At 33.2% G+C, this 25241-nt stretch overlaps 2 protein-coding genes across 5 annotated transcripts in view; one reads left to right on the top strand and one right to left on the bottom strand.

Moving 5' to 3' along the window:
* Positions 1-6610, bottom strand: part of LOC108335638 (uncharacterized) — a 31785-nt gene extending 25175 nt beyond the window's left edge. For 2 of the 4 annotated variants that reach the window (XM_017571689.2, XM_017571691.2), the window contains exons 1-7: positions 6236-6610; positions 3735-4462; positions 3566-3640; positions 3417-3479; positions 2406-2576; positions 1514-2077; positions 649-1404 (exon numbers count right to left, since the gene is read on the bottom strand). In XM_017571689.2, the coding sequence (XP_017427178.1) occupies positions 649-1404; positions 1514-2077; positions 2406-2576; positions 3417-3479; positions 3566-3640; positions 3735-4454 (2349 nt within the window). In that variant the 5' untranslated portion in view covers positions 4455-4462; positions 6236-6610. Of the gene's footprint in view, positions 1-648; positions 1405-1513; positions 2078-2405; positions 2577-3416; positions 3480-3565; positions 3641-3734; positions 4468-6235 lie in introns of those variants that run through there. The other 2 variants (XM_017571690.2, XM_052869324.1) reach the window with 2 other exon arrangements.
* Positions 6611-17926: 11316 nt separating this feature from the next.
* On the top strand, positions 17927-25063 carry LOC108335820 (serine/threonine-protein kinase/endoribonuclease IRE1a). Its single transcript, XM_052869323.1, has 6 exons — positions 17927-18480; positions 18695-20130; positions 21302-21474; positions 21780-22026; positions 23033-23336; positions 24699-25063. Exons 1-6 carry the CDS (start codon positions 18154-18156, stop codon positions 24840-24842), a joined length of 2631 nt encoding a protein of 876 aa, XP_052725283.1. The 5' UTR covers positions 17927-18153; the 3' UTR covers positions 24843-25063.
* Positions 25064-25241: the final 178 nt, after the last annotated feature.

Raw genomic sequence — 25241 nt, 5'->3', positions numbered from 1 at the left:
TTACTTCCTAATATCTATATACAACTGTAAACATTATGCATAAGTACTTCAAATCATACCTGATTAACCACTGGTTACCCATCAATCTATCTAGTTTCTTCCCCTTCCTTTCACTCTTAATAAAAACACAAATCATAGGACATAACATAAAACATAATTGAGTAAAAAGCTCTTTAGACTTTTGTCAGGAAAACATTTGTAGTAAAGGAAATTCACAAACTCAAAATCAGCATGCTAAATGTGACAAATTATGCACTGACATCACTGGTTGAGTAGCTCTCCCAACTCCCTACCACAGCAACATAGGGTAGGGATGAATGGAACTAACTGAGCACGGAGATAGAAAACAGAGAGAAAAAAGACAATCCTTAACTTTGACTGGAAAAAAAAAGTTTCCAGTCACAATCTTTCCCTAAGAGAGATAAAAGAAAGTAGTTTTGTCCACCAATGATGACTGCAACATGTCAAGGAATTGATAATTTTTATTTGGTGAAGTTGACTCTAGACCCTAGCATGTTAAGTGATTGAATACTCCACCAACCTCAGTCGGAGACAGTAATAGATGGAACCAGGAAAATAAAAATAATTGCTAAAGATATAAACTTTCCAATTAAATACAAAGACTTCAATTTAACTCAATAGGCATACCTTTAATCGCCGTAAAATGTCAATAACTAATGACAGCCTTCCCTTTGCTTGACCATCCATCAAACACTTGTACTCCTCAAGAGGGAGATCAGCCAGACGTAAACCCATCTTGCACATTTCAATCATTTCTTCATATTTTCTAGTAGACCCAACCACTTGTAAGAATAGTTCAATTGGCATTTCTTTAATAACTTCTTCTAGAGAAAATAGTTTTCTGCTACTGAGAGGAGTATCAGTTAGCTCATTTTCACATATTTTAGATGATAAAGCATCAACATGGCCAGTTGACCTATGCAGACAATCCCAAATATAACTATGCAGCAGCTTAGCACGAATCATTTTTGCTAATACAAATCCATTTACGCGCATGGCCTCTGCTTTATTAACCTGCCCATCTGCAACCATAACACTTTGACTTTTCTGAATATCCTCCATTACAGGTATCAATTCATCATTTTTCTGATGCGAAATACTTTTCCTGCGAATATAATTATTAAATGATCGTACTCTATCTTGAATTTCATCAAATAACTCTGGAGATAGACTCATGGATGGATGCACAACTACCACACAATCTTTTGTCCTGGAATATTCAGAAATAACAGGCGAATGTACTGTTATGCATTTGACCTGCTCTTGTTCTTGAAGTTTGCTTAATATTCGGTCCATAGTCTTGCGATCCACTTTTGTAGACTTATCCTTCTCAAAGCTATTAAGCCACCTATTTAGTTCAGGTTTCAAAATGAATCTTTCATCCTGCATGAGGAAAAATGCAAAAATGACTTAGGAACTATGGATATAAATTTTAAGGAAAAAAATATTTACTTTATGTGCAATAGTAATAGGAAGGGGAAGAAAGACAAACCTTTAGCCTTTCAAGTATCCTGTTTGCCCTTCTAGTGTTATCCACACTTAAAGATAAACTTGCATGTCTTTTGTATGATCCAGTAGAAAATGGTTTCAACACATCAGATGGAAATGCCCCTGATGGTGCATTGTCTGCATCCACTGATGAACAGACCAATTCGCAGTGAGAAATCGTACCTCTTTGATCAAGGACCAAATCTTGCAAGTCTGTTGACGTTTCTACAATGTTTGACTCAGTATTTCTAGGAGATACACTTGATAATTTTGAACCAACTAATATATCTTCCAATTTTGCTTGATCAGCAAGTTCTGTACTGGCAGTCGAAGCCACAAATTCAGATATTATTTTTGAATTGTCAGGCACATGATTTAAAATCTTATTTTCATCAAGCTTGCAAATAAGTTCAACTTCTGGTTCAAGGTTGAAATTTTTAGAAGTCCAAACTCGAATTGTCTTAGATTTTAGGCATTGTTCCTCCTTCACTTTCATTCCAAATCTATAGCACAAATTTACAAGTCGAATGTGGTTCTTTTTCAGTTCAATCCCAAGCCTCTCACAAATCTGTTACAAAAAACACGCAATATATTTAGTGAAAAGGCAACAATATTCAAATTTAAGGAATCACCACAAAGAAGCCGCAATGATAAAAAAATCTTCACTTGAAGCCAGAAAGATGAAAAGAACAAGGAGCTCATTTCAGTCAAAAGTGTTCACAAGTGAATTGCAGTCGACAGACAAAAAGAGAAAGGTGGTCCAGCAGTAGATATTATATGTTAAATGTAAAACATTTGTGGTATAGAAGATTTAAATCCCACGCGTATAACTTTTGCTTATTCTTTCTCTTTTTCAGCAATTACCAAATAGGATAATATAAGAATAAAAATTGTACCTCCTTCAAAGTGATACCACAAGATCCTGCAGCATCAATAATATCAAAAATTTGATGCTCAATGGGAAGCTCCACATGCTGATCAATACATGTTTTTCCGGAGTTCAACTTTTTATCTTCATTTCCAGATCCAGCAGTTATTGGATCAAGTAGCCGCAGGCAAGCCTCAATCTGCAAACACTTAAAGACTTACATTTAGATTACCCCCAGAATATAAAGTTAAGCCTAAAAGGGGAGATGGAAAGAATTGCCTGATCCACTGAAGGTATAAAGTACAAAATGTTCAATTGATATGAAGAGTATCATTTCACTGTGTAACCATTAGGCATAAAACATATCAATCTACAGTAATCTAAAAGACTGAAGAATAAGTGAAAAAAGAGATTTGGTTACTCAGACAATCAATAATATTAACTCACGACAAGAATAGGGAGAATTTGTCATCACAGCCATGTTTATATGAAAGGATTGTATTAAAGAACAGACCACCACTTAACCCCATCTTATGTTTTCAGGAAATTAACCAATTAGGTTCATTCTTGTCTTGCAACAGTAAAAATGTCATACTTAAAAATCTATTGCAAACTCTAACCATTTGTTTTTACCCTTAATAATACGTTTTTACTGTTTTTATCCTTAATGATACAGATTGTTAAAGCACAGAACCACAACTTAACCAAATTTTATGTTTTCAGGCAATGAATTAATCAAATTCATCCTTGTATTGCAATAGTAAAAATATTTCCTACTTAGAATTATAGGGCAAAAAGGACACATTGCAAATTCTAACAATCTGTTTTTACCCTTAATGAGACTTTTTATTCATTATTTATTTTTTCACATAATAATGTGACTAATAAGTTGAGTTTCCTTCCTAGAAGAAGAAGAAGAAGAAGATTTGTAATGCTTGCCAGGAAAGACATCGCAGAGACAATTGTAATCTACAGCAGAGACTAACAATTCATCAAAATAAGACATAAAAGTAATGATACAGTGTGTAAACTAACCAACCTTGCCATTCACCTTGGCATCAAACTGCTCCAAAATACCATCTGCTTTCAACCTTTGTGAAATCTGGTCACACAAGAGCAATAAGGCAATCTGGAAATAGCAGAAGACATAATTATAATTTGGTAAGTCCAAAGTCAAGAAAAACATACTTGTCTCCAAGCCCTTTGTTTTTGACGCGATCCACAGTAATCAAGATCCTTCTTAATATCCGACACGAGAAGAACCTTGAAGAAATATATCACAATAAAAATATGAGCATAGATGATGATATGAAGTGGTCTGGTTGGTAACTATAAAGAGAATTGAACGAAAAATAACCTTGCCATTGGCTTTTTCAAGTTTGTCACATATAGCTTTCATTTGAGGTGAATAATCCTTTAGATGAACATCTGTTTGAAACGTTGTTCCATCTGCATCCTCCTCTTCATCATCTGGGGAGTTGAATTTAGTAATTTCAAACTCAAACCTCTGATGACAGGAAAGTTGTTTCGCATAGCGACGTAAGTATACTAAATGGGTAGTTACACACGGGTAATTTTTGGATTCACCGAAACTGGAGATTTGTTTCTTTTTCTCAATCGCAGAGCGCTTAACAATCAAACCTTGGCACTCAAGACTCCTCAACACATAGTGGAAGTTATTGGCATCAATGTGCAACTGTTTAGCAAGCTGAGCTTGAGTGATACCATTGCCTCTAGCATTAGCAAGAAGGTGAAGGACACGCGTTTGGGCATGTTGGAGTGATTGTGACTCGTACAGACCAACAAAGTTGTCAACAAGGCTTGATTGAGGAAAGATCTTTAAATTGAGCTTCTCAGCATCCTCTAATTCCGAAGAAGATGGTTGTGGTTCAAAACGGAGACCCGGAATGCGTACTAGGTTCGTCCATATGGCTCTTTTGACGATGCGATTTAGATGGAGATTGGTGGATGAAAGAGTGGGTGAGCCTTGCAGTTTGACCCATAAGGCTGCAAGAGTGATCCCATCTTCAATCCCACCACATATCTCTTCCACTGCTGCATTGACAACGGAGTCCATTCTCTTCTCTACACTTTAGTAAGTAGTTTGATAAGATGAAACCAATCAATAATGCTCAAAAACTGGACAAAGCTGTCTAATCCCTAAATTCATTCTTCATTTGCTCAATGTGACTTTCATTTAGGGTTGGCTGTAACGTCCCAATTTCGGGAGTCACTTAAGTGCATCAAAGTCCAAGAATTCGCAAAGATAAAGTTTTAAAATTTCAAAGGAACTTAATTTATTATAACTTTAAAACATACTTGTCCATAATCTCAAATTAATTAAAGAAAACATCAACATTTTTCTGGCAGCAACAGCATACAACAGCAACATTTTTCTGGTTTTAAAACTTGTTTCTAAGTACTTCAATCAATACCAATTTACACTACACCCATAACTTCCCTAATAATATTCTTTCCTATTTATTCCTTACTACTCAAATTCCAACCGCATCAAACCTATCACTTTGTTTTTCATCAAAATGTAATCATACAAATAAAATTATTATACCATCCACATTTCAGAATATACATAAACTTACTGATTCAACCACCTACTCAATTACTCTCCCCTAGAACACTTCCTATCATACAAATTTCGCATCTTCAGACTATAACAAAACCATTTATAATTCAATAATAACTATTCAAAGCAAATGATTACCCCATGCTCCCTTCAATTCACGTCTTACCTTTTCCAGATCACACACCCAGTTTTAATTCAACCATATATCCTACTTTATCCCTTTGTAAACCATCTCCAAGGTATATATAAATTATTTCAACTCATAACAAACCCCCAATTCATTTCCACAGAACATATATGAATTTCAGATTGAGACTACTCAATTTCAATACCATTGAGGCCAAACAAGAATTCATACAATCAAGCATAACACCATCAATTTAAATAACTAAATTCCAATTAATTCATTTCAAAAGTTCCAGTGCAGTAAACAAACACTTCCATTCATACTTTCACCTAACATATAACCATAAATCTCTATTTCCTTATTTCAGATTTAATAAGTGAACAAAACATCCAATGTACATTCCTCCATAATTCAAAAACCACGCACGTACAACTTTCATTCCAACAACTTAGTTTCATTTCCATTAAACATAATACTATAACTATAAACTTACTTCTTAACCCAATCTTTTCTATAATACCTAAACCTCTAAATTGATAAAACCACTTCTACCCTATACACTTGTTTAATTAAGATTACTAATCTCATACGTTCCAAACTCCTAATGCCATTCCAATTCAGAATAACAAAACGCCACGATGCGTACACAATTTTCCAACACATTCTTAATTCTACTATAATTACCAACTTCCAAAGATAACCCATTATATACCCATATCCATCAACAACTATCCTATTCTTCTTTCCATTTAAGAGAAGCTATACATATATAATATTACCATATTACATTAATCCCATAAACAGATACGAAACAGGAGACACATGTATCATTATATTTTACTACTATTCAAACAGAAAATAAAGGAGAACTATCATCTTCTCGTACCCTATAACAGTCCAAACATCAAATTACCTATTTTTCACCCCCAATTTGTATATTCCGTAAACACAAAAACACATGCCAATATTCATACAATATTCCACAATCTAGTGTATCATAATATACTCAATTACCCAAAACGATTCAACATCAATTTAACAATTATTTCATACTCAAATCATCAATACCCATATGACCATAAAGGAATAGCGAGAAACATACCATTCAACCCACACACAATTAAACATACTAAATAGCTCCCCGTACCTGGAAACTTTGTTCGTCCTCACTACTCAACTCTTTCCACCAAGTTCCGCGTTTCGCACTTCACTCGAACAACTTCCTAAATTGCAACCCGTGCCTTGTAATCTCTCTCTCTCACTCTTAAGTTCTAAACGTTTGCTTTGGTGTGTTTAAACCCCCAATTTATTGCCCTATTTATAAGCTCTCACCATCACTCTGAATTAAAAATTGATGATTGTGATATGGGATTCGTCTCTTGAATTGAGAGTGTTGTTTTGTTAACTGATGTTTGGGTCTTCTTTGGTTGCGCGAGTTGTGTCCATGAAGGGCTGGTGGATGCCGCGGTGGCCGGCGGTGGCAGGAGAGGATTTTGGGGGAATTGTGATGGATTTGGGGATTTGAAAGTGAATCATTGATTGGTTTGATAAATAAAAAATTTATTTAATAAGTAAAAATTAAAAAATATTAAAATAACTATAATTATTAGAGTAATATAAAATAATAATTATTAATGCTATATTTAATTCTAAAAATATTTATAATAAAAAAAATCGTAATTGAATATAAAAGATACTTTTAAAGTTTATAAATATAATTTAAAAGAAACTAATAAAATATTTTTTGATGAAAATAATTTTAAATAATAAAATAAAAAAACATATATTTTAAAAAATAATTTTAAATTATATTTTAATAATTATTAAGATAAAAATATCTATTATATAATATTAATATTTTAAATTAAATTAGATTATTATTAAATTTTAAATCTAAAAAAAAAATTAAAAAAATATGAATAAATATAATTATTAAAGTTAAAAATACTATAAATTATATTAGAATTTTAAATTAAATTAAATAATTATTAAATTTTAAATAAAAAGAAAAATTTTAAAAAATTTGTTTCTCGAAATCTCTTAACATATTTTAAGGATATCAGTAATTTTTAAAATTTAGCTTTTTATATAAAATTTGATAATTATTTGATTTAATTTAATATTTTAATATAATTTAATATATCTAAATATATTAAATCAAATTTTATATAATTATTTTTTTATTACTCTTTTGATTTTAATCATTTATTTTTATTCTTTTAATATAATTATTATTAATATAAAATCATATTTTAATAATTAATAAAATATAAAAATATATTAAATAATATTAGAATTTTAATTAAATTAAATAATTATAAAGTTTTAGTTAAAAAATAAAATTTTAAAAAATATTTATCGATATCCGTTAACATATTTTAATAGATTTTGATATTCGATAAACAAATGTTTTTTATAATTGGTTATGTTCACTATTTTTGAAGGGTGTAGAAAGTTTGTGTAGTTTACAAAGGGGTAAGAAGGGTGTAGTAAGAATGTAAAATGTACAAAAAATGTGTGTAGGGTGTAGAACCTTCCTACACTCATTTAATAGCTTTCTTATATACTCTTTACACCCTTTTGACACATTTTTTTCATCATTCTTACACATTTCTTACATCCTTTCTACATCTTTCATACACCCTACATTTTACACTCGTTTTACACTTTTCCCACACTATTTATAATCCTTTTTCCCACACCTTTGTTGCATCCTTCTTACATATCTCTTATACCCTTACACCACTTTTACATCCGTTTTACACCATTCCTACAGTGTTTTCTACACCCTTCTTACTCTTTTTTAAAATCTCATTACACCCTTCCAACATCTTACATCATACATTTTTACTACACCCTTCGTACATCCTCCCCACTCCCTTCCTGTACCCTTTTCTACATCTCTTCCTACACCCTATACCTTGCACCCTACACACTTCCTACACCATTTTTATTCTTTTCCCATACCTTGTCCACACCCTTTATGCATCCTTCCTACACCCTATTTACAACTTACACCGTACACCCTTCTTATACTCTTTGTTCACCATTTTTACACCTTTGTTAAGTCATTCCTACATTCATTCTACATATTTCATATACCTTCTCTACACTCTTATTACGCTTTATACCCTAAACATTTTCTACACTCTTTCTACACTTTATCTTCACCTTTCCCACTCCATTTATATACCCTTTCTACACCCCCTATACCATTCCTACACTTTACACGCTACACCCTTCTTACAAAATTTCTACATCGTTTCTACACCCTTCCTACACCTTTCTTTCACAATTCCTACATCGTTCCTATGTCTTTTCTACATCTTTCCTGCACTTCTTTTACACACTTACTACATTTTTTCTACACCATTCCTATGCCCTAACTAAACACTACACACTACACCTTTTCCACACCATTCTGACACCATTTGTACACCCTTCACATATCCTTCCTATACTCTTCCTACACCATTCTTGCACCTTTCTACACCCTTACATTCTACTTGCATCCTCCACACTCCTACACCTTTTCTACACCCTTATGACTTCCTTTACATACCCTTTCTACATCTTTTCTACACTCCTTCTACATCCTTTCTATAAACTTTCTACACTTACATCTTACACCCATTTAACAACTTTCCTACACCCTTCATACATCTTAACAAACCAGGTATCAAGTTTTGGGTGCCCAAACCAAAACAAATCGTAAGCAAAGATATTAAAAATACAAACAAATGATGCAAAAGACACATAAATTACACACACTCACCCACACACACACACACATAAACACACATGTACAGACACACATATTACACACAAACACATAAATAAATTACACACACATACATATATTGCACACACGAACACACATACACACACACAAAAACACATACGCAAACACACCCAAATGTCTTTACACATAAACAAACAAACATCCACCTGTTACCAATGAGGAGCATTGGTGTCTTGAAGATATTATGGTTTTGATGATGCTACAAGATGAAGAACTTGAAGACTTTTGTTTTACTTATTTTAAAATCATTTTGTAGAATTAATTGTATAGGAATTACTTTGTTGATGTAAGAACACTTAGAAGTTTTCCTGTTTAGAGAGTCTTTGCGCAGATAATCGATTATTGGGTGTGATAATCGATTATCATGAACCTGTTTGGAAAATAATTGCTCGCGCAAATAATCGATTATTGCTCAGGATAATCGATTACTCCAGTCCGAGTCAGTATTGCCCAAGTCGCGCAAATAATCGATTATTTCCAGGATAATCGATTATCTCTTTTTTGAAAACCCCATAACGGACATAAATAATCGATTATCACTTATGATAATCGATTATCACTGGCAGCTGAGAGATGTCTTTTCAGTTTCTGACCCTACACGAACCTAGGCTTATAAATAGAGATCTTCACAACTCTTAGAATTTAACTTTTCATTTTGAGAGTATTAGAGTTGTGTGCCTAAGGGAAGTTCTCTGTGAGTGAAAAGGGAATCTATGCCATTTTGAGAATACAGTTTGTTTGAGGAAGTTCTAAAAGTGATAGTGTGCTCTTGCCAAGTCTTGTGAAAATGAAAAGCTTGCGCTTTGTGTATCAAAGGTCGGAGCGGTTCTCTTCAAGTTGGCTGAGTTGTCGCTTTCGGTTCGTTTGTCGAACGAAAGGTGTTCTCGTTTCTTAATCTTTACTTCATATTTTGTAATCTGTACAAACATTATTTTAGTGAAAAGGTTAATCACTATTCATAGTGATTAACAACTGGACGTAGAATCTTTTGATTCGAACCAGGATTAAATTTTTGTGTTGATTTTCTTGAACTCTACGCTCTTTAAACTCTTATCAGATCAACTGTTTGATAAAACGTTAAAGAGAAAATTAAAGGAACCATTTTTAAAATTGACCGAACAAGTTATTTGCTTTTAACAATTTGTATCATACTCTGAGTTTTATTATTTCCGCTGTGCAATATCGGTATTGATTGTTACGACAATTGGTTCAGAGCTTGCTTTGATAGTTTTTCAAATTTTTCGAAAATGGGCGGTCATAACCAAGTTTATGCTGAGAGTGCTTCTATTGATAAACCTCCTTTGTTTACGGGGGAAAATTATGCGTTTTGGAAAATAAGAATGCAAAGGTTACTGTGATAACTGAGTCTCAGGACTTGACGTCCATGTTTATGGCTGTGCTTTTTGGAAAGTTGAGAGAGCACGAGCTCGAGTTGAATAGACTGAGTGTTGAGGAAGCCCAAGGAAAGAAGAAAACACTGGCCTTCAAATCTGAACATTCAAAAATTAACAGTTTAGAAAAGGATGAGGAATATAAAGATGGAGACTCAGACGACGAAGATATGATTCACATGTTTAGAAAATTCAACAAGTTCATGAAATCTAAAGGCAAGGAACAAATTAGAAAGGACCGGAACAAGAAACAAAGATCTTCTTCAAATTACAGGTGTTATGATTGCGGAGAAAAGGGGCACGTTAATGCAGATTGTCCAAACCTCAAAAAGGGTGAAGAAAAGAAGTCTTTCAAGAATAAGAATGCTTATGTTGCTTGGAAGGATAATGCATCAAGCACTTATAGTCCAAGTGTCTTCAATGAACAAGCCAACTTGTGTTTGACGGTTACTATTGATGACACTACAAGCCAAGTAAGTTGCTCTAGCCTTGACACTAGTAAATTTGATGTACAAAAGGCTTTTCTTGAATTGCTTGATGAATCTGAAAAATTGAATGCTGCTCATAAAAATTTGAAAAAGGAATTTAAAGAATTTCAAATTAAATATGAGAAGGCATTAGATGAGGAAGTAAGTTTGAGAAATAAAATTTGCAACTTGGAAATGACAGAGTCTTCAAATGTTGAACATCCTGTTGAATGTCTTTCATGTAAGAGTCATATGGTTGATATTGATATTATTGAAAATCTTCTTAAAGTTGCAACTGGAAATAATAATGTTGAAATGTCTATAACTGTTAAAAAGATTTATTAAAACAAAAGTGTTTTTAAAAGTAAGAACCAAATTAAAAGAACCTGTAGGGTATGGGTTGAAAAAGGAACTGTCTGTTATAGAAATTCAAATGTTGTCACATGTTTCTACTGTATGAAAAAGGGGCACACTTCAAATAAATGTAGAATAAAACATTTTGATGTTCCTAATAGAAAATATGTTTAGATTCCTGTTATAAAGTAATTTGTCTCTAACCTCTAAGGACCCAAATGAGATTATGGGGACCAAAACTCTATTGTTTTGTTTTGCAGGTTAATTTTTCAAAAGGAAAAGAAGGCTCTATGGTATCCTGGTAATTTTTAATACCTTTGAAAATAATTTATGAATGCTAGATGTGTCTTGGGTTGAAAACTTGACCTAAATTTGCATTTTTCAAAAATTAACGTAAATAATCGATTACCAAGGGATGATAATCGATTATCAAGGGCATTTTCACTCTAACGTACAAATTTGTCTCGCAAATAATTGATTATTTAAAGTAATAATCGATTATCTTAAGTTAAAACGTAAAAAAAAATTAATTTTTTTTTCAAGGAATCTGTTCTTGGTTTTAAGGAGAATATTACTTTTAGGGGTAGCATAAAGATTAGATGTTTGTCTGATTATGATAAAAAAAGGGGGGAAATCTATTTTTGATTAACATCTTATGTCATAATTCTTGTGATAACTAGTACCTATTTAAGGGGGAGATATATGAGTTTGTTTGATATCTTGTTATTTATCTATACTCTACATCAATTACTCTTTTTTCCTTATAATATTTGAATGACATCTGGTACTCAACAGTTTTATAATATTTGAATTGCATCTATTCTTTTGTTGGGGGGGGGGGGGGGGGGACAACATTTGAGGGGGAGTATTTATTTTTACTTTTTGCTTATGATCATAAGGGGGGAGAAAAATTTCAATTAGTACAGTTATTACTAACATGTTTATTTGTTTGTAAGTCTAAAATCTATGCAGGAAATTAGAAATCCTTTTAATCAAGAGATTTTTTATCATCATCAAAAAGGGGGAGATTGTTACCAATGAGGAGCATTGATGTCTTGAAGATATTATGGTTTTGATGATGCTACAAGATGAAGAACTTGAAGACTTTTGTTTTACTTATTTTAAAAGCATTTTGTTGATGTAAGAACACTTAGAAGTAATTGTATAGGAATTACTTTGTTGATGTAAGAACACTTAGAAGTTTTCCTGTTTATAAAGTCTTTGCGCAGATAATCGATTATTGGGTGTGATAATCGATTATCATGAGCCTGTTTGGAAAATAATTGCTCGCACAAATAATTGATTATTGCTCAGGATAATCGATTATTCCAATCCGAGTCAGTATTGCCCAAGTCGCGCAAATAATCGATTATTCCCCGGGGTAATCAATTATCACTTTTTTGAAAACCTCATAACGGACATAAATAATCGATTCTCACTTATGGTAATCGATTATCACTGGCAGTTGGGAGATATCTTTTCAGTTTCTGACCCTGCACAAACCTAGGCTTATAAATAGAGGTCTTCACAACTCTTAGAATTTAACTTTTCATTTTGAGAGTATTAGAGTTCTGTGCCTAAGGGAAGCTCTCTATGAGTGAAAAGAGAATTTATGCCATTTTGAGAATACAGTTTGTCTGAGGAAGTTCTCAAAGTGATAGTGTACTCTTGCAAGGTCTTGTGAAAAGGAGAAGCTGTCAGAGCGGTTGTAGCGGAATTGTTAGCGTGGGATAACAAACCAAGAGGGTTCTTAATACGAACGTATGCCTTTTAATTTCTACTAAATTAAACTTACCAAGCAAATAATAAAGACAAATAAAGAGAGTAAGGTTGAGAGGATTTTGCACAGATGATTTTATCCTGGTTCGGATCTTACCAATCCTACGTCCAGTCGCTTATCTCAAAACAAGATAAACAGTTTACTACTCACAAAACAATTACAAATTACAATCACAAAGAAACAATTTGTAAAAGTTTAGAAACCACATCTCTTGATACCACAAGAGATGAACCTGCACCTCCTTTGAGTCTTCACAAAGGATGAACACCTCTTCCGAATACTTCACGAAAGATGAACTTCCTCTTCCGAACACCTCCTCAGACACACCAAGGATGAACCCTCTATTTCTTCTGTCACCGTAGCAGCACTTCACCAGCTCCACAGACACGAGTTTCACAAGCCAAACAAGAGCACACAAGTCTCAATGATTTCAAAGATCTAGAGCACAAGGGAAGAGTTGTTGTTGATGGAAAATGAGAGCCTATTTATAGACTCACGCAAATACTCTTTTGTTCTTCGTAATTAGCCATTTAACGCTTTTAATCGATTAATATTACTGTTAATCGATTAAAATGAGTGCAACGACTAGTTTTCAAAAGCAGGAAAACTCCAACGGTTAGCTTTAATCGATTATTCTCAGGATTAATCGATCATCTAATCGATTAAAACTTGCTTTAATCGATTATTCCTGATCTGATTGGGTTTTCAGCACCTGCACCGTTTTAATCGATTAATACTTGATTTAATCGATTAAAACCGTGTGTATTTGATTCTGAACAGCAAATACAAAGTATGAAAGTACAAGAATCAAAACCTACTACAAATCTAAGTCCTAAACATTAAACTACAATTATTACAAAAGCTTTTAATAGCAAAACAAGTCTTCAAAGGATCTTCTTGAATCTTGATATATCTTGACTTGATTTGGACATCATCAAAACTTCATCTTCATCATTTTGCTAACAGAAGCTCGCGCTTTGTGTGTCAAAGGTCGGAGCGGTTCTCTTCAAGTTGGCTGAGTTGTCTCTTCCGGTTCGTTTGTCGAAGGAAGGTTCTTCCGTTCGTTTGTCGAAGAAAGGTTCTTTCGTTCGTTTGTCGAACGAAAGGTGTTCTCATTTCTTAATCTTTACTTCATATCTTGTAATCTGTACAAACATTATTTTAGTGAAAAAGGTTAATCACTATTCATAGTGATTAACAACTAGACGTAGAATCTTTTGATTCGAACCAGGATAAAATTTCTGTGTTGATTTTCTTGAACTCTATACTCTTTAAACTCTTAGCACATCAACTGTTTGATAAAACGTTTAAGAGAAAATTAAAGGAACCATTTTCAAAATTGACCGAACAAGTTCTTTGCTTTTAACAATCTGTATCGTACTCTGAGTTTTATTATTTCCGCTGCGCAATATCGGTACTGATTGTTATGACACCACCCACTCACACAAACACACACATACACAAACACGAACACACATACACAAATAAATCTACAAACACACACATGCACAAACATACACACACATATATTACACCCAAACAATCACACAAACACATACACACACCTTTATTACACACATACACACATTTATTACACACATTTATTACACACACTCACACACACACAGTAGCTGTAACAGTTACTGTAATGGTAACAATAACGGTAACGATAACGATAATGGTAGCATAAAGGGTAGCGATATTGATAACGATATCGATAAAGCTAACGATAACGATAACAGTAACGATAACGGTAAAAATTACTATAACGATAACTGTAGTTGTATCGGTAACGTTAAAAGTAACAATAACGGTAATCATAACGGTAAAGGTAATGGTAACGGTATCGATAACAGTAACTGTAACGGTAGTGGTAACGATAATTGTAACGGTAGCGATAACGATAACGGTAACAATAGCAACAACCATTCATCATGGACATAAAACAAATTCAAAGAGTTCGTCAATAAAAATTCAATTCATACTATGTAGAAACGAAACAATTTCAAATAACAAGTAATAAACAATCAAACATAACACCACAATATAATTAAACCACCACAAGATCATAAAAGTTCATAATTTTCCAGCCAACATCAAACCCAACTAAATTTTTTGTGACATAAATTCAATTACATAATACCGACATTCATAAAAGTTCCTAAATTTTTTGCGACGTTAATTAAAATAATAATACCATTCCAGAAATCCAATTATATAATACCGAAATTAATAAAATAAACAACAAAATAAAGTAAATTCAATTACATTATTTCTAAAATTTATAGCACAAACTCTTTTTCCATTCTCGCGTCTCTCTATCATGCATCTGGAGCATCTGTAACATCTCTTGCTCCCGTATAACCAAAAGTTATACCATTATCGCAAGACACACACACAACCACAAACACAAATAAATATGGGTAAGTTATCATAGCATAACAAATAACGATAAAATTTGTACATAGGAAGTAAGTACAACTTAATAACAAATCAGTCATCTACAACACTATCATACTAACATAATCAATTCTACATCATGATCATCATCAACATCCTCATTAATTATAACAAGATTATACCATCAACATCCTTATCCATATCGTTTCCAAACACATCGTCACTACGAATCATCTTCACATGTACCTCCATTAGAACTAACCTCATCATGAATAACACTATGAGCCTTCACCATACCATAACTTCATAGTGAAAAGAATCAGTCACACTCATGTATCCTACCTCACAACCCTGTAGCCTCCCCTACAAGCCCCGTATAGCCTCCCCTACAAGTTTGCTCGAGTAGTCCCACCATCCTAGCTAAGGAACATGTTTCCTGCCACACAAGGACAAGACAAACACCATCACCCCCATATAAAGAAGGCTTGGTACCTGAGCACCCCCTTTTCGCACACAAGGCCAAAGGAAGTCGTTATCTCGCATAAGATGATCGATAGTCATAGACTTTACTAGGTATAGTAAGTAGACCTATCCCTCACTCTTATGCTCATCAACCACACACTCAGGTGTAACTCCAACACTTACCCATTTCAATCATCAGTCAAAGTTCATCATATACCAAAATAAAACAACTATTCGCATTCTTTGTCTAACCTTGTTCATTATCTAAAGTCTTATTCAAAACCCAATGTACTCAACATGAACCTCTCATGAGTTCCACTTCAACAGTAGATTACAAAACAAATAAATAAATACCATTCAATATCAAACAAAAAATAATAAATCATTTATTATTTTAATTAATCATTAAAATCTCATTAATCTCCTTTTTGAACCAAATTAATTTCTATTTCTAATTTTACTTTTAATTAATTTGATTCCCAGTTGATTTAAAATCTTATTACTTTCCTTTTAAAATCAAATAAATTTCTATTTCCAATTTTATTTCCATCATTTTAATTTTATTTTCAATTCTATTTCAACTTCCATTTCTCATATTACTTTATACTTATTTATGGACTTAAATTTCATTTTTACTTTTATCATTATCATTATTATTTTTATTTATTATGTCTTCATCATTTTTTTCTAAATCAAGACCTCCCATGTAGGCAAAACCAAGCCCAAGGCCCAAAAAGTTCAAACTCGGAACCTGCAGCCTAAATAGGTTCAAACTGAACCAACCACGACCCAACACTAGTAGCCACCACGAGCCCCTGGCCGCAACCCATTAATGCTCATTGGTCCATCTTACACCATCATCATCAAAGGTCCCCAATTACAAATAACAGAGAACCCTAGAAATCTAAATCAAATATCCCAATTTCAAGATCGAAATACAAGAACAAAAAACCCCAAAAAAAAATTTCTAAATCATAACTCAAAACTATACAACCACTCTTCACGAATCATCCTATAATACCCCAAGACAAAATGCATACACCAAATCATTGCAAGAACGAGGACAATACACTCTCATCACCATTTATGTAAAGAATCAATTAAACAGAAAAGAACCCACTCAAAATTAAAAAGGAGGAGGGAAGTAAACTTACATAGAATCATACGCTTATTTATAATTTTTGCACCTCGGTAAAATACCATGAAACCTCTATTCCTAGGATTTAAACTCACAAGAAATGTCTTGAGTAGGAATTAAATCAATCACCTCTGACACTTTTCTACGTGCACTCACCATTACATCATTTTCCTTTTGTTGATAATAAACAATATTACTTAAGCCTTATTTTACGTTTTTTCGAAAAATAAAATAAAAACTAATATTAATTATTTTTTTATTCATTTTCTTAATGCTTTCTACATACCAATACACATCATAATTAAATATTTAAGACCACCAACTATAAAAATAAAATAGCAAATACTTTTATTTTCTACAGATCTTACATATACTAGTGATTTTAATTTTATTTTATTTTTAAAGAAATAAATTAAATGTATATAAAATATAAAATTATATTAATATTTTTAAATATGTAATTTTATTAAGAGTCTTTAATAAAACAAACTTAAATATTATTTTCAGTTTTAAAATTAATTACTTTATAATTAATAATTTTAAAGTTTTAATTCATATTTAATTTTATTAAAATGAAATCAAAGCATTATTATAACTTGTTGTATTACTTAATTATTTTTTCTCGTTAATTAAATATTGATTTAATTAAATTTTAAATTTTAATCTATTTATATATTTTCGATTATTTTCTCTTCACATAGTACTTAAAATGTTTTTCAATTGAGACTCATCTATTTTTTGTGAATTAATGAGGTGAGTGTTACTTATCATATTACTTATTTTATGTTTTAAGTATTAAAAAATTATAAAATTTTATAATTATTTTAAATAATATTACACAGTAATAATACTTTATATTAACCATAAAAATAATACATATTTTTCATAAAATGACAGAATAAAATAACAGGTAAAATACTAATCAGATCGTACCAAATATTTAAATAAAAATATAAAATTTTTAAATATTAATCTTACGATAAAATTTAATATCAACTCGTTAAAAATACACAATATAAACTGAGTTAAATCGTAGATATTACATACATTTTCGTCGTTGTTGCATTTAATGTTTCATTTTTCATCCTGATTTTCTTCATTTCCTTAACTTTGCGCTCGGATGGTAATCTAAACACGAGAGGAAATTGACTCAGCTGAATATTGTTTTCAACGCATAATTTTGAATTCTTGTGCCTGGGTTTTACAATTCCTGCGTTTGACGAAAGACAACAGTATTTTGATGTCGTTGATCTTGTTTCCCGACATCGCAGATGATTGCTTCCGTTCTAAGCTCTCCGTTTTCCCTATTTCTTCTCATTTTTCTCTTCTTCAGCCTTTCCACCTCACAATCCCAACTTTTGCTGCCTTCTTCTCCGCCCTCAGTTAAACCGGCCACCGCACTCGTCGCCGCCCTGGATGGTACCGTGTATTTGTTGGATAGTGATTCTGGAAGGGTTTTTTGGTCTTTTTCAACTGGATCTCCAATCTACTATTCCTATCATGCTCCCATCAATAATCCTAACCACAACTTCACCGCCTTCGTTGAATGTGGAGATGATTGGGAATTAATCGTCCACGACGCTCACTTGGGTAAAAAGGTATTGCCCTTTAACATGTCAAATACTTCATTGCTTTTTTCTGCACTCCCTGTTACTCTAATTTCCTCTCATATAACTGAGAAGCATTAGGTTTGTGATGATTTATAATTTATTTCTTGTAATTGCAAATTCACGAGTCTAGTTTGTGTGTCTACTTGGATTATCATCTGGATTCAATTAGAAATTGTATTTAGGACCTTCTTCATGCGTGCAGAGACTATCGAAATCGATTGAAGAGTATGTTGCTTCTACCCCTATCAAGACAAAGGATGGAGCATCTGTATTTGGTCACAAGAGAACCACTATGTATGTAGTTAATGCTAAAACTGGAGGGCTATACCGAACCTACTCTGAACATGATCATGCTTCTAATGCGGTGTCGAGTTATGATGACCGGCTGCATGTTGCAAGTACGAAGGATAATGTTCTTGTTGATCCTGTACAGTTGAATCCACCTGAGTACTTGCTTGAGATAACTAGGACGGATTATACTTTGCAATCCGTTGTTCCTGGTTCTGGAATAGTTTTGTGGACTATGAAAGTGGCTGAATTTAAGGCTGCATTGGTTTGTTCACATACTGAAAATCCTTCTGGAAGGATTTCATTAGATGCAGAGGATGGGTATGTTTTGGACGGTGGCTTAGATTTTGCCATGCCCTATGCATGTTGGGACATGAAACTGAATGAAGTATACCGCCAACGCAAGAAATTTTTGATAGAACCTGCTGACCCTGAGAGATTATCTGAGGTTTATGAAGAGGTTGATATGCTTCCGTTTCATAGTTCAGAGCTCATGCTTCCATCACAACCAGCTACTGATAAATTTGTTCTAGGTCGGGAGGGAATGCCGATGCTATCTTTGCCTATGCCAAATCCTTTGTCTTCTTTGCAACACAAAATTGGCTTCTATGAGGGCAATGATAATGTTCCTATGCTCCCTCGCTCTCTTATGGAGACCACTACAGAAGAAGTTGATCCAGGCAGGGTGATTAAATGGTCAAAAACAATACCTCTTGTATTATTTACCATCTTTCTTGGTTCTTTTATTATATATCATTCTCTTGTCTTTACCAATAAAGACCAGAACAGGGAGACAAATTCAAAAAGTCCACCTCCTAAGAAGAAGAAAGCTCGCAAGTCAATAAAGAACAACATTATTTCTGTCACACAGAATAAGCAATCGTTGTTGGCCCAGGAGGAGGGCACATTCAAACTTAACGAAACAAACTCCAGTACACAGGTGCAACTTGATGGACGCAGGATTGGTAAACTATTTGTATCTAATAAAGAAATTGCCAAGGGAAGCAATGGTACTGTTGTCCTTGAGGGGACATACGAAGGTCGGACAGTTGCTGTCAAACGTCTTGTTCAAAGTCATCATGATGTGGCCCATAAAGAAATCCAAAATCTCATTGCATCTGACAGGCATCCAAACATTGTCCGATGGTATGGGGTGGAATGCGATCATGATTTTGTTTACCTTGCTCTGGAACGCTGTACTTGCAACTTGGACGATTTGATTCATTCGCACTCTGATATATCAGAAAATCCAGCAGTTAGAACTTCTCAAATGAAGACAGAGGAGAATGATATGCACTATCTTTGGAAAACAAACGGTTTTCCATCACCTCTGTTACTGAAACTGATGAGGTGAGTGAAAATATTAAAAACACTTGTTGATTGTTATGGATGTGATGTACACAAGGTGACAATGAATACATTTTCCTAGGTTAGGGAAATATTATATTTCTCTTGGCTTATGTGTAAAAATGGTGAGAGTTGCTAGAATTCTACCTGAAATTGAAGGTAAAGAGATATCTTTGTGCATAGATGTTGGAAGTCCCACATCTACTAGAGATAAGGCCAAATTATAATATATAAGTGATGTGCAAACCTCATCCTACAAGCCGGTTTTGTGGGGTTGAGTTAGGCTTAAAACCCACTTCTAACATGGGATCAGAACCAGGTTAGAGCCTATCCTAGCGAGTTCTAAGTGAGCATTCTATTCTTCTATTTCACCCGCTATCGGGCCGTTATCGGACCACCCAATTTCTACTATCACGCACGAGATGTCTATACCTCGGCGTGAAGGGGGTGTGTTGGAAGTCCCACATCGACTAAAGATAAGGCTAAATTATAATATATAAGTGAGGTGCAAACCTTACCCTACAAGCCGGTTTTGTGGGGTTGAATTAGGCTTAAAACCCACTTCTAACAAAGGTAAAAAGATATCTTTGTGCATGGATGAGTGTCATAGTAGCCAACTAGGTTAGCAACTTCTGCAATTGGCATGCACTTAATGTTTTGCTATTAGAAATGGAACTACGATAACATTTTTTCAATAGACTACACAAGCTAAAGTTTGACATGGTAGTTTAGTTCTCAGCTAAAGAGATCTATCTTGTTAAGGTCAAGTGGAGGAGCATTTCTACAACTAGGGAGAAAATGGAAGGATCTATTGTCAATGGGGATCTAAAGATGGTAGCTTTCATAAAGAGAGTATGAAATAATTGACTAGAATAACTTGGGAATTAATTTGTCATAAGAGAATCCAATAGGATAAGAAAACATGAGTACTACATATGAATAAAAAAGATAAGATAGCAAAGATTGGTGGAAATGGTAGACATGACAAAAAGAGATAAGAATATGCAGGGAGGGTCCTGTTTAATTTTCATTTAGGATGTCTCGCAGTTGATTCAAGTCAATGGAGGCTGATAGTTGTTATGACTTAGTAATTACTCAACCACGACATTCATTTTGATAAGTCTTGTTTATTTTCTCAAGACATCATCTTGACTTTCACGTTATTGAAACACAGGGATATAGTTTCTGGGCTTGTTCATTTGCATGAACTAGGGATAATCCATCGGGATTTGAAACCTCAAAATGTTTTGATATTAAAAGAAAGATTATTGGTTGCAAAGCTTTCTGACATGGGAATTAGCAAACGTCTTCTCGAAGATATGTCTTCTCTAGGTGAAAGTGTTACAGGTGAGTAGAAGAATTTATTTGTGTTTTTTAAGCATTGACTATATGAACGACTAATGTTGTCTAATGAGATGGCTGTCATTGTATGATTTTAGTGATGTACAAGTGTCTTTCACATGTTAGTTTTGCTTTATTTTTACACAAACTTTTCAGGAATTTCTTTAGTTTTGTTCATATTTTTTGCTGAACTCAAAATATGTTAATCCAAACATACATAGTCTTATGCTGCATTAATTTACAAGTCTTAGTCAATTATTTGTTCTTATTCTTAATCTTACAATAAGGTTTAATGTGTTAATTGCATGTAGGCTGTGGCAGTTCAGGCTGGCAAGCACCAGAGCAACTTGTTCAAGGGCGTCAAACACGAGCTGTGGATTTATTTAGTTTAGGTTGTGTTCTCTTTTTCTGCATGACTGCGGGAAGGCATCCATTTGGAGAGCGGCTTGAGCGTGATGTCAATATTGTTAAAAATCAAAAAGATCTTTTCTTAGTGGAGTTTATTCCTGAAGCTGAGGATCTTATTTCTTGTTTGTTAAACCCTAATCCTGATCTTAGGTATATCATTCTCATCCAAAATCAGTTTTAGGAAAATAGAGTTTATACCTTTCATATTTATTAATAATAATTGGCATCTCTTTCTGAATGACTTGATTGTTGTGTAGCATAAATTCTAATACACTATCACCTCTCTGGAAAATTCAGCTTTTGATTTTGCTACATGTTGTCCATGTATGAAATGTCAATATAAATAATAAAACAGGAGCTTTATTCTATTTTGATAAATCTGTAGAAATCTGTGTATATATGCTTGATATTTGTCAGACTGCCTTTAAGTTGAGCCCAAGATTGGTGAAAATGGGTTGGATGAAAAGGATGTGATTTATAATGTAGTTATTCATCTCAACTATGATGCAAAAAACTGTCTTTCAGTTTGCGACGGACCTAATGCAATAATTGTCAGGGGTACTTAATTACGTTGATCTCTAATGTATGTTACAAAAAAATCTGAATTTAATGGCATTAGCCGGGCAACTTCAACTGGCTTTTTAATTCCAATAGCAGTTTGGAAATTGCCAGATATTTCTTAATGTGTGGATACTCATTTTGATGTTGTGGCCATTGATGAAGTTCAAAGCAAGAAGCTTGTTGGAAAGTATCTCTTATTTAAGAAAATTAAATCTCTTCAGTGAAAATATAATCTATTTAGGATCTATACTATTCTGATGTGTAATCTGGATGAACAGTTATGTTTCTTTGTTCTCTTATTTACTGTATATCTATATAAGTGCAAATTGTGAGGAAAGGTGGTTGCCATTCACATGCATGCTGATACATGGCTGCAGCAAAAATATTATCCTGGAAGGTTATCACAGGGGATGATTATGTTGCATACAATTGCTAAATTTACATGAGATTTGATTGCCTAAATTATGATAAGATTTAGTGGGATTGTCTGATAACTTTCAATGATTAGAGAGACTGAACTTGTGCATTTTTGTGTTTGTTTTTGTCTTGTTATAAGCATACAATTCATTGACGAAATTATTTCATTTGTTGTCAGGCCAATGGCGATTGAAGTATTGCAACATCCTCTCTTTTGGAGCTCTGAGATGAGACTTTCATTTTTGCGTGATGTAAGTGATAGGGTGGAACTTGAAGATAGAGAATCCGCATCTGATCTTTTGAAGTCGTTAGAAAGCATTGCTTCACTGGCTTTAGGTGCAAAATGGGATGAGAAGTTAGATCCTGATTTCATCACTAACATTGGTCGATACCGGAGATATAAATTTGACAGCGTGCGGGACTTGTTGAGGGTCATGAGAAATAAGCTAAATCATTACAGGGAACTGCCTCAAGAAATCCAGGTTTTTTTCTTGAACTACATTTTCTCGTAATAATTTTTTACTCCAGCTGAAGTCAATGAAACTATTTGTTCACTTATGAGTCTCAGTATCCAGAATTTTATTAAATAGTACAATGCTGTTTTTAACAAATGTAGAAATTAGCTAAAGTGAAAAAAAAATGTAGCTCTTGTATCAAAATCAGCTCCAGATGTTGTGGTGAGCTTCATTTTTAAAATACATTCCTGATACCAGTTTTGTCAGTTGATTCTGAATATCTTGTGACTGTATTTTAGTAACTGTTCGCTTTAATAATATTTTTTTCTTTTAATAATATCCACAATTTTTTGTTCTAATAAACCCTTGTAACTCCTCCCAATATCCAAACCATGTCGTACAAAATTTATTTTCAGCTAAAACCATATCTGAATGCTGATGTTTTATCATAATGGCAATTGTCACTTAAACAGCATATTCATTTGATAAAATATAGCAGTAAAGCATATTTATTAGAGAGAATGTAACACAGTAAAGCAATTATTTACATTATGAAGTATATCGTGCATTGAATCTTAAACCCAGTACTTCGACCCTTACTGCACATTATCACAGTGATAATTCTGATCATTGGTAGCCATGACAGTATTGTGAGTTTGTGGTTACTGATGTTGTTATCGTGTGTGATGGTTGGGAACTGCAGCAATGTTGGTTATTCTTAGAAATCCTGCTCTTTGTTGATTGAATTAGTGAATAGCAATTGCATTTTTGTTTGATTGTGCTTCAGTTTAAGTTTTAAATTTTCGCAATGAATTTCATTAAAATCAATCAATTGAATCTCCATTAACATATGGTACAATCCTTCAGATCTTTAACATATATGAGGTTTATTCCTTATTCTTATTCTCGGTAAAAGACAAATTATACTTACACTCTTTAAGGTTTAATGAAATTATGCTCACTAAGAAATTATACTCAATATATAAAGCAAATTATACTTGATATTCCTTCTTTTTTAACCACTCTTGGACCTCCGTATATAATGTACCCTTTCTGGTTAGAAAACATTCCAATACAACTCAGAAAAGATGAAGGAGAAGCAGAAGTATACTATTGCCATTTTCGGGAAGGATTTAGTATTTGTACTCTTTTCCAGCATAATGTCATATTTTTCCCAATTTTATGGTTCTTTTATAACTCACTGATTTCTTTATAAATTGAGGGAGGTCAGTGTGAGATTAAAAATGAGAGGCTCTTCAGTGTAATTTCATTAACTTGAGGGAATGTGAGTGTAATGTGTTGTAATACATACTAACCAATGCTGATGACCCATGAATTATTTGCTCATCTGTATGTGTGGCTTCTAATTTATTTCTTCTTTCTTATTAGGAACTGATTGGACCTGTCCCGGAAGGATTCAATGACTACTTTGCAAGTCGATTCCCAAGGCTCTTGATTGAAGTGTACAAAGTTATATACAGAAATTGCAAGAACGACGAATGCTTTCAAAGATATTTTAGATACATTAACTAGTGCCTTCGCTTTTGTCAGTCGGAAAAGATAGGTCGGTCTGAAGCGAAATGTATTTAGATTTACAGAACGGAGGAAGATTTGTAATGTACATATGTTGTCACTCTTCATAGATTAGCTAACCCAAAGTTACAGTGGAATTCCATCTGTATTGTCCCTAGTGCTTAGAGGATTCAGCTAAATGTACATTAATGTATTCTTCAATGGTTACTTTTTTACTGTAACGGAGTCATACAAAATTAAGAATTATAAAAACTTTAAAATCTTTCACAATTTCACACATTGGAGACCTAGTTTTGGAGGTCTATACAAACAGGAATTGGAAGCAAGCAGTTAGTTTGCCCATTAGTTCATGTAAAATTGTTTATTATTATTATTAAGACATCTCAAACATCCCGGATT

The sequence above is a fragment of the Vigna angularis genome, chromosome 10 (assembly GCF_016808095.1).
Source record: "Vigna angularis cultivar LongXiaoDou No.4 chromosome 10, ASM1680809v1, whole genome shotgun sequence".
NCBI lineage: Eukaryota > Viridiplantae > Streptophyta > Magnoliopsida > Fabales > Fabaceae > Vigna > Vigna angularis.
This window is presented reverse-complemented; position numbering and strand designations above follow the sequence as displayed.

Excerpts from the sequence above, each read along its gene's own strand:
- LOC108335820 (XM_052869323.1), top strand. The coding sequence starts at position 18,154 with ATGATTGCTTCCGTTCTAAGCTCTCCGTTTTCCCTATTTCTTCTCATT. Across the intron at positions 21,475-21,779 it reads TCTAGGTGAAAGTGTTACAG|GCTGTGGCAGTTCAGGCTGG; the intron begins GTGAGTAGAAGA and ends AATTGCATGTAG. Across the intron at positions 23,337-24,698 it reads AACTGCCTCAAGAAATCCAG|GAACTGATTGGACCTGTCCC; the intron begins GTTTTTTTCTTG and ends CTTTCTTATTAG.